The following is a 9,940-nucleotide window of genomic DNA, read 5'->3' as shown; positions in this document are numbered from 1 at the left end:
GTTTAGTTGAATTAAAAAATATCAGGTTAAAATATGGTTACGTATAGCAACAACATCAACGACGTCGTCTTGCGTCGCTCGTATTTATTTTTACAAATATATCCTAGTTTTGCTTCGAATATCCACAAATCATCGCCTCGAGTCGTGAGAATTTAATGAAAAGAAAGGGGCATTTAGGTAATTAAGTACGTTATAAAATTCAAACCTGGACCTCTTCTAATACGAAAAAGGGCAAGAGGATCAGAGAGGAGTTACCGTGATCCATTGTTGTTCTCTCTCTAGAATTTTCTATCTTCTCATTTCTCCCTCACAAATTAGGGTTTTTGCGAATCTCATATTTTCTGAAATCCAATCCAGCGTTTCAGCCATGGTTTCCGATTCAATCACCGCCGTGCCGATTCCCTCCGCCGCGAACACTAAGAACCCGGGGAAGAAGAAGAGGGTACGGTTCTCGTTTCGATTTGTATTCGGATTCCGATTTTCGTTTATTTCATTTGTGTTACACGCATTTCCGTTCTCATCGTAATCCTCTGCGTGTTTCAGACCAACAGGTCCGCGAAATTGAAGCAGTACAAAATTGATGCGCGCCGCGAGCAATGGCTATCTCAAGGTACGTGACGCGCGCACCATTGTTTTTTCTGATCCGTTCGTTTGCTGATTCCGTTACGTTCTCCGATTCGTGTCGGTGAGTTTCAGGTGCGGTGAAGAGCAAGGGGTCCAAGGACGGAGTGGATGATGACGGCCACGCGCCGCCGTCGCCGGCGGTGAAACACTTGCAGCCACTGGTCACCAGGCGCCGAGGCGAAGTGGACGATGGATTGATCCATCACGACAGCGATTCGGAATCTCCGACGAACTGTCCCGCTGGCGTGCTTTGCGGAAACGATTCGGGGACGAATTTCACCGGCAGCAGCAGTGGCGGCAGCAGCAGCAGCAGCAGTAGCTCTAGTAGCGGTGGGTGCTGCTCCGGGAACGTCACGGAGGAGGAAGAAGAAGAAGGTGATGTTAATGTTGATGATGATGATGATGGATGCTTGGATGATTGGGAGGCTATGGCGGATGCCTTAGCCGCCGATGACAAGCGTGAAAACCCTTGTTCGGATTCGCCCCCAGTGGTTGTGCCCTGTGAGGGGTCCACTTTGGGGTCTCCGAATTCAAAACCCGAGAGTGGTAGATTGGTTCCTTGGGGCTCTGGAAATAGCAGAGCGTGGAGGGCCGATGATGCCTTTCGCCCTCAGAGTTTGCCCAATTTGTCTAAGCAGCACAGTATGCCGAACCCTGATCGGCGTTGCGTAGGAGGGGTCCCTTGGGGTCGCACCTCCACGCCATCCTCGTGTCCGATTTGCTGTGAGGATCTCGATTTGACGGACACGAGTTTCATGCCCTGCCTGTGTGGGTTTCGGCTTTGCCTCTTTTGCCACAAGAGGATTCTCGAGGAGGATGGCCGTTGTCCTGGGTGTAGGAAGCCCTATGAGTGTGAGCCTGTTGAGACGGAGGCCAGTGTGCTTGGAGGCAGCCTCACTCTTCGGTTGGCACGCTCCTGCAGCATGATCGAGAGGTCTTGAGCCCGCGGTCTGTGCTTTTTTTTTTTCGCGTTGTTGCATCGTCTGTACTTTAGGGGATATCTAATTTTCATAGGTTTAGTTGGCGTAGTATTATGAGCTTTTGAGCACCTTGAAATCAAGTTGTTTCTCGTTTGATCTTATGGTGCATGTGGTAATGTAGAGTACTCATGTTGGTATGTGAATACATAAGGTGGTATAGAAATTCAATACATTGAAAATGGTTGAATCACGCTGGTTATTTTCCTTTATGCTTCTACTTACTCGTGTTCTGTGTACAGTTTCTCTACTCCAAATTCTAATACTTCTATCTAAATCATCATGTTTAATTGAAAAGCTCCTATTTCTGATTATGTTTATTCAATTTTTTGTGGTGTTGCAATGTATTATATTTATACACACACACTCTCGTTTGGATTTGTTGTATTCGGAGGCTACTTATGATGCTGTCCTGTTTCCTCATCCCTCACTATTGCAGATATTTGTAACTATATATTACTGCATTGGAGGTGTATGCCAACAATGGTCCATATGATTTTCCTGTCTTGATTTATGGATTGTTTAGTTTAGTGGAGGTGAGGGGGAAGGAAGGGAAAATAAAATCCCAAAATTGGAGGGGAGGCAGTAGTTAGAGAGGGATGTTGCCCCTCATTTTCCTCTCTATCCTCCATTCCCCGCCAGCCAAGCTGTCTATTAATGTTTTACTGTCTCTGAAAGATGGAAGAGTCATGGGAATTTTTCTGCTTATTCTGTTGCTCGGAAGTAATATTTCTGTCCAAATTATGTATCATTTCTTAAAAGCACTTGCTATTTATGGAATTGTGTTGGCAATATTAGCATATAGCTCTTAAGACTTGATATACTGATAGTGGTAGGTAATTAAAGATTTTCAAAAGCACATATCTATCATTCAACTGGCTTGTGTACAATCTATTTTCCATTAATGATGGTGCAAAGATACCATTAGTTTTTTTGTTAGCTTTTAGTCTTTTTACATCTGACAAAATTTCCGTTGTGCAAAATTATAATTCGTCTAAATGGATGCATCTTTTTGTTGCTGAACCATCTTGCATAAATCCAATATATGCTGTTTAATATGGATGCATCATTCAACTGGCTTGTGGATTGTTTTTTCATCAATGATGGTACAAAAATACCAATAGTTTGTCTTGTTTGCTTCTATTCTTTCATTACATTTGACAAAATTTCAGTTATGCAAAATTGGAATTTGTTTTACAGGATGCATCTTTTTGTTGCTGAACCATCTATCATATATCCAATATGTGCTGTTTAATATGGATACATCATTCAACTGGCTTATGCATTTTTTTTTTCTTCCATCAATGATCGTACTAAAATACCGGTATTGTTTTGTTGCTTCTAGTCTTTCATTACATTTGACATGATTTCAGTCTTGCAAATACAGAAGCATCTTTTCGTTGCTGAATCATCTTGCATAAATCCAATATATGCCGTTTATTATGGATGCATCATTCGACTGCCTTGTGCTTCCACCAATGATAGTTCAAAAATTCTGTCAGTTTTTTTTTTTTTTTTTGGCTTCTAGTATTTCATTACATTTGACAAATTTCAGTTATGCAAAATTAGAATTCGTTTAATATTGATGCATCTTTTTGTTGCTGAACCATCTTGCATAAATCCAATATATGCCATTGTTGAATTTTGGTCCTTCTTTGCAAGTCTATAACCAACACTCTTTAGTTGAAAGTGATCTGGGATTCTTGGATATCTTGTTTTAAAGTGAGTTAACATTGTAAACGCAGCTTCTTGATGACATTTGAACATTATTTTTTGTTTCCCGTTGATTTTCTTATAGGAACCAATATACTGGTGTTAAGTGTAAATTTGAGGACAGGTCAATAGGGTTTTCAAGTGTTTCAAGGTATGGGAATATCTTTATGTCATTGCTGTATATGAAACTTGTAGGTATGATTCAGTCTTAGTCAAAGAATAATTTGCCTTCCTGCTTACTTGGGGTTCTGATAATTGGCACTTGACTGGTTTACCTTTGATTTCATCAGATCATCTTGATTCCTTTTATTCTTTGAAATTGGTGCTTCTTTTAAATTTTGTCTGTATTATTGTACTATGTATAAACTTACTCATTCTACGTTGATATAGATCTTTTTTTGTATTTTGTTCCTTCCTTTATCTGTTTACATCCATGACCAAGAGACCCACAGAATAAGCTGGCCCAGTTCTAATCTCAACATAAAACGGGGAAATTGAATTATTTGTATAGCTATGTAAATGTAAGGGAGTACTTTGGTTATAAATAATATGAAAAATATGATCTAGTTACTTAAAACAACCATTCTTTGATAGATCAGCAGGCTGCTTGTATGAAAATGAATGACAATTGAGAAGATGAATAATATCTTTATACTCTTAGGTTCACTTGATTGAGAAGATGGAGTGTAGGAAAGTGGAAATTTTGGAACGAAAATTGTTTTTGCTTGCTTGGTGTAATGAATATATGAAGAACATGTACATTTAATTGAGTGACAGTTGCATATTTTGTGCCTCTTTTATTGTTTTATCATATTTTCATCTGTGGTCATTTTCCATACTTGGTAGCAAGCTTTTCACAACCTTTTCTCTGTCTACCCTGCAGTTACTGGTTTGGGGTTTGTTGTAGTGTAGACAATGGAACTGATCACATGAAAGGTACTGATAATTATTTGTCATTGCCTCGTGAGCTTTTGGTTATACAGTCTGTATTTGCATCATGTTAATGCTCATTTGAAGAAGGGCTGGCCTTATGAGAAATATAAACCGTTTACTCATCATAAGATCCTAAAGATAAAAAGATTGGTTTTCTTTTCTCTCATTTATGGCCTGCACGTACATCCCGTTGGATGTGTTTTTCCAACAAAATTGATGCCAAATAGATGACACTATTGTTCAAGTATTTGACATATAGAACTGAGACATACGAATGCATAGAGGCTTACCTTAACCAGGTTGTTCAGCTAGTGGTAGGTCTATCGTATTTTTTTATTTGATGATGTTTGGAAGCAAGATAAAGAGTGGGTTATTTGGAGACTAAGATAAATATTTTGAGTTCAAGCAATCAGTGTGCTATATAGTAACAGCAGTTGCTGAAATGTCGCTTTGCTAACAGAAGACCTTTGGGCTATTGGGAGTGGAAACATGCACAAGATAATTAACACATGGAAATGTAATTGAACATGCCCTCCATGGGAGTAAATTAGATGTGGGACGTACCCCTATCTTTCTTTTCTGATTGCATGGTTGTTCTGTATTCTTCTTATTCAAGGAAATGACACGAGGCCTCATTTTTCCTAAATTGTGCATGCTGTACGCACTAAGAAACCAATAATAATATTCCTTTTTATTGTTGTTTGTTGGCATTAGTTATTGTGGCTAGTTAGCTCAGTTTTGTAAATAGGAAGGTGGGTAAGATTTTGATCAAGCTGTATCTGGTTTGCAGTGGATTTGTAGCGTATGCTTATGGCAAAAGATAGGTTTTAAAAATTAAAGATTATTATGGATAGCCAACTAATTAATATCTTGAGAGCATTTTCAGTCTTAAGCCATTATGCTTTTCCGGTACTACTGTATCGATCATAATTAGTGAAATCACGGTTTCGCACAATTGGGTAATTTTTTTACAACCATGACTTGGATCTAAAAATCATGTTCGAACACAACTGAATCGCAATATTTCAAACCAGTTATTTATGGATACAATTTACGTTCTCCACGTTAAGGTTTGCGCATAAAATATTCGAATGGGTCTTACGCCTTTAACTCCCCTTGTCTCAGTATAAATATCTTTTGTTTGTGATTGAACATTACGGTTGCTTTTGTCTGAATTGATAACATTTTTCGTTGATGTAATCCACGTGCATGCTAACTTACTACATTTTGTATGCTGAAATTTAGGATAATGGCAGCCAAGCTTTCGTAACGAATCTGTTCTTTGTTGGGCCCAATATCTCTTTTAGGATAAGGTGCAAGTGTAGCAACTAGCAAGTAACTATCAAGTTGCTATATTCGTAGTTTATTTTCTTGCTGCTATCACCATTGCGTAAAAATTGAGCCTTCTAAATTGGAACGCGCTCTAATATTTTCATTTTGCATTTCAAAGTTTCCAACTGTTTGCGATAAAGTGGCAGCATCTAGTAAGGATCTGCCAAATGAATGTACTTCATTTCCTGTCTAGTTTCTGTTAGGCGCGTCTTACCCTTTTGAGTATTAAAAGAAAGGGACTTTTTAGTTGTCAATCGGAACTAAATTCACTTTTTAGAACCTTTCAAAAAGAATCGATTTTTTTTATTTTAAAAAAATTGTTAACTGAAGCTAGGTTCTGCTGACCTTTGAAGCATGTTTGTGCTTACAAACAAAATTTGGTGCGAGTAAAATATTCGTATGGATGGATTCAACTTTCTCCCTTGTCATTTCAGTTTAGTTTTAATTGGGAAAAAGGAAAGGACGTAACCAATGTTTTTTGGTAAAACTAAGGGAATAATGGATTGCCGAGTGAAAGTGCGTCTGTAGAAGTACTTATCTGCTAGACACGAGTGTTTTGGAAAAAAATTGTGGGGGCCAATTACAAACAATAGATTTTTTATTGGTAAGAAATATCACCACAGGAAGCATGACTAATTTTTGTTGCTAGCCTATTCTATAGTTAAGACCATAACTCAAACCTAAATACTTTGATATATTTTGATTGAGTTACCCAAGCAACCCGCTAATATTTGTGACAGAATATGGTTACCTTTAAATTTTTGCGTTTATTGAGGAAGTTGGTTTGAAGCTTTGACAACTTCTTTGCAATCTCGTACATATACACTTGTCAGTTTCCTTGGCTGCACCAAGCGAAAGAAAGGCATGGTTAATAGCGATCAATGGAGGTGGCTTTGGTGTTTGCACATCCCACAAAGGTGCAAGATCTTTCTATGGCTGGCCTTGAATGATAGCCTCCCTACAGAAGAATCTCCTTCTGAAATTTCAGATTTTGCATGTTCACCATGCCCCTTTTGCCATAGACACGAAACTCTACTTCACGTGTTGCGTGATTGCCCTCGAGCCAGAAGCGTGTGGGTTCATCTCGTTGCCCCGCAACACCAACATGGCTTCTTCTCTTGCTCCCTATGGAACTGGATGGTGACCTATCTTCAGCAGCCTTGGTCCAGTGTTAACTCGGATGGTGATGGTGCTTTGTTCGCTGCTACGGTTTGGTTACTGTGGAAGGATAGGAAAAGTTGGGTCCCTGATGGACGCGGTTTTTGCCCCGAAAGAGTGCTTCAACGTGTGGGTGCTCTAGCTCATGATTATGGGCGAGTTGTTGAGGTTGAACACTCTGCTCCTACCACTGCTGTACGCAATCTTTCGTGGTGTTTCTACTGGAACCAACCTCCTTCTCACCTTCAGTTGCGGTCGCTGGTGGACGGTTCACGTCTCGCGTTTCCCAAGTTGTAGATTTGCATGGCTTTGTTTGGGAACCAGATTTAGTGTAATTGATTTTCACAGCTATTAATGCATTCTTTTTAATAGATTATAAAATGCAATCATGTTGAAGCCGGTCACAACTATCATCAGTACTAATATTAAATATCTTTTTAAATATTTTTCAATAACCATAATTATTAATATTATTAGTATTAGTTTCTGAGATTAGTAATCTTTATTGGGAATCTCAAAAATCTCTCTAACCATCTTATTAATAATTCTTAGTGGGATCTTCCTTCTTAATAACTTTTTTTATTTTTTATTTTTTATTTTTATATATAAATAGAAGACCTTATTTAAGGTACCGAATCAAAACTTATTAGATATTCCTCTCTAAGTATTATAGCTGAATATTCACAACTTAAATGTAACATCTTGGTTACGAACCTGAGATCTTGGTTAAGCTTTCAAAACATTAGATGAGGCTGATATTTTTAATGCTTATTTTAAGTCTAATTTACGGAGATAAAATTAGATGAGCAATCTGATATTCTGCATGAACCTGCGGAATAAAAAATGCAGGAATATTCCCAGTCCGTTGATTGATGCTCGTGTACATGGTTGGGAGCTGTATTAATTACTACAGGTGGTTAACAATTCTGGCCTTTGATTTTAGCAATGATAGTAAAGCACAAAATAAGAATCAATAGGGTAACTACAAACAGGAAGTGTACCGAAAACAAAATAGATATACAGGAAAACTATGGAGAGGAGAGATTTAGAAACACACCATTTATATTTTGAAAAGAGTATATTAGAAAATGTGTTGACGAGTTTTGTATCTTGCAACAGTGCCTTGGTTTTACTGCAAACTCTCTTCGCCAATACTTTTTTGTTTTGTTAGAAGGAAAAACTTTATTGGAAGTGAATTAGACTAAAGGACTGTTTTTATGTATTGTTAGATTATGGAAAAAATAAATTACTATTGTTTGATAAAATATTCTAAAAGGAATAAAAATGATAGTAAAAACAGTGGTGGGCTGAGTAAAATAAATTTTAGTCCAGAAATGTTGAGTAATTTCTTTATCTGAAATAGACCATATATTTTTTTCAAGCGGCAATTGTTTGAGGTTGATTCCTGTTCTCTTGAAAAATGTCGTGTTTTCTTTTATTATTTTATGTGCTAAATTTCTTTCAAGAACATTTAACTTTGAACCTTCCTTGACATTTTTTAAGTTTCACTTTTTTAGCTGAGAAACTAGTTACTTCTGTCATTTTCTTTACAGATATAGGAAGAGATTAGCACAAAATGTCACTTCTTTTTTTCATGATATTTTCACTACAACAAAATAGTTTTTAGTGGCATTTAATATGACTTTTAGTGGCAATAAAAATTACTATAGAATTTTTTATCGGCATTTTCACATTAGCCATTGTATACAGTGTTGCTAAAACATTTTAGCGGCAATTATTCTAAATACTGGTAAAAACCTTATAATGGTCGAAAAAAAGTGTATAACTTTTTTGTGATATTTTTTACTTTCTAGTCGATGTGGGACTTGTAAGATGAGTACAAATACTCTTTAATTTCTTTATCTCTAGTCGATGTGAGACTTGTAAAATGAAGATTTTCTTTTCTTATTTTTTTAATTACTTTATTTCTAGTTGATGTGAGACTTATAAGATGAAGATTGTCTTGTACTTATATATATATAAGTATATATATATATATATATATATATATATATTTAATTTTCTTATCAATAGTCGGTCTCCTCAAATTTAGGGAACTATTGGATTTTATAATGATAAGTAATCTCATACCAATTTAGGATAGTAAGTTATAGGTTTATCATCCATTTATATACTCATTAATTATCTTATTTCTAGTTAATGTAGGACTAATTTTTTTTTTAATATAATTGTCACTAATAATAAATTTTGGTGTGATATAAATACATTTTTAGTGGTCATTATATATTAGTCATTAATATTTTTATCAAAAAATAAAATAAAGGTAATTAATTTATTGTCGTTAAATAATTATCGGTAAAAAATAAATTTTGTTGGGGTGTTTGTCCCTTGTCAGTTGTCACTCTTGAAATTTACGTTTTGACCGGAAGCTGGAGACAACAAAGCTTCAACCAATAGTCCAATAGTGATAATTCCATGCTTGTGCTTTGTTAAAAGCTATGTGCCTATGTTAGCCGTTGGGTTTAGAATTACCCCCACTAATAATCGTCCAACCTTTCACAATCATATTTGTCTTCTCTTAATTGTTAATCATCTAGTTGCTGGCTGTAAATAGAAGACAGACAAAAGTCACAAAACATTTACTTTCATCGTTTACATAAGTTCATAGAAGTGAAAGTTCGTGTAAACCAAACCTTGGATTCAAGAGCCAACACAACCCCTCCAACCAACATGCATGAACCAAATTGATACAAATACATAAAATATGGTTTCAAAAATCATCATCTGATTGGCTGGAAGATGTTGCTCCTGACATGGCAAAAAAATGTAAATCGAAGTTTGGGAATCTTCGTGGCGCCCTCATCTACCACGTCAACAAACAGTTGAAAAGGATTTGACGCGTTATATTTGGAACCTTCTGTTAGATAATACTCGTTTGTTTTCTTCACAAGTTCCATGACCCTTGTTTATTCCTCTCTCACCATCTTAAGCTCTTCCTCACATGACTCTTAGAAGTTCTTTCATTACCATAATAAATTATCATCTCTCACTGTTCCCACATGATGTTAAATCTGTCGAATTTCAGTAACATAAGCATTGAGAGTAAAGTACATACAGATGAAATTCTGATGCTCAGTGCTTGCTGCTTTCTTTACTTCACATAACTGATCCCTTAGCCCTCCTAATACAGGTAAACCTAGCATTAGATACTCTTTTACCTCCTTGTTGTATGAGGTTATCTA

At 36.5% G+C, this 9,940-nt stretch overlaps 1 protein-coding gene across 1 annotated transcript; it reads left to right on the top strand.

The window, feature by feature from the left end:
- The first annotated feature begins 214 nt into the window (after positions 1–214).
- LOC109789021 (uncharacterized) lies at positions 215–1,821 on the top strand. Its single transcript, XM_020347884.3, has 3 exons — positions 215–442; positions 544–610; positions 697–1,821. Exons 1-3 carry the CDS (start codon positions 368–370, stop codon positions 1,563–1,565), a joined length of 1,011 nt encoding a protein of 336 aa, XP_020203473.1. The 5' UTR covers positions 215–367; the 3' UTR covers positions 1,566–1,821.
- The last annotated feature ends 8,119 nt before the right edge of the window (positions 1,822–9,940 follow it).

This window comes from Cajanus cajan, chromosome 5 (genome assembly GCF_000230855.2).
Source record: "Cajanus cajan strain Asha chromosome 5, NIPB_CcT2T_4, whole genome shotgun sequence".
Taxonomy (NCBI): domain Eukaryota; kingdom Viridiplantae; phylum Streptophyta; class Magnoliopsida; order Fabales; family Fabaceae; genus Cajanus; species Cajanus cajan.
Note: the sequence above shows the minus strand (reverse complement) of the source record. Positions and strands in the feature narration are given on the sequence as shown.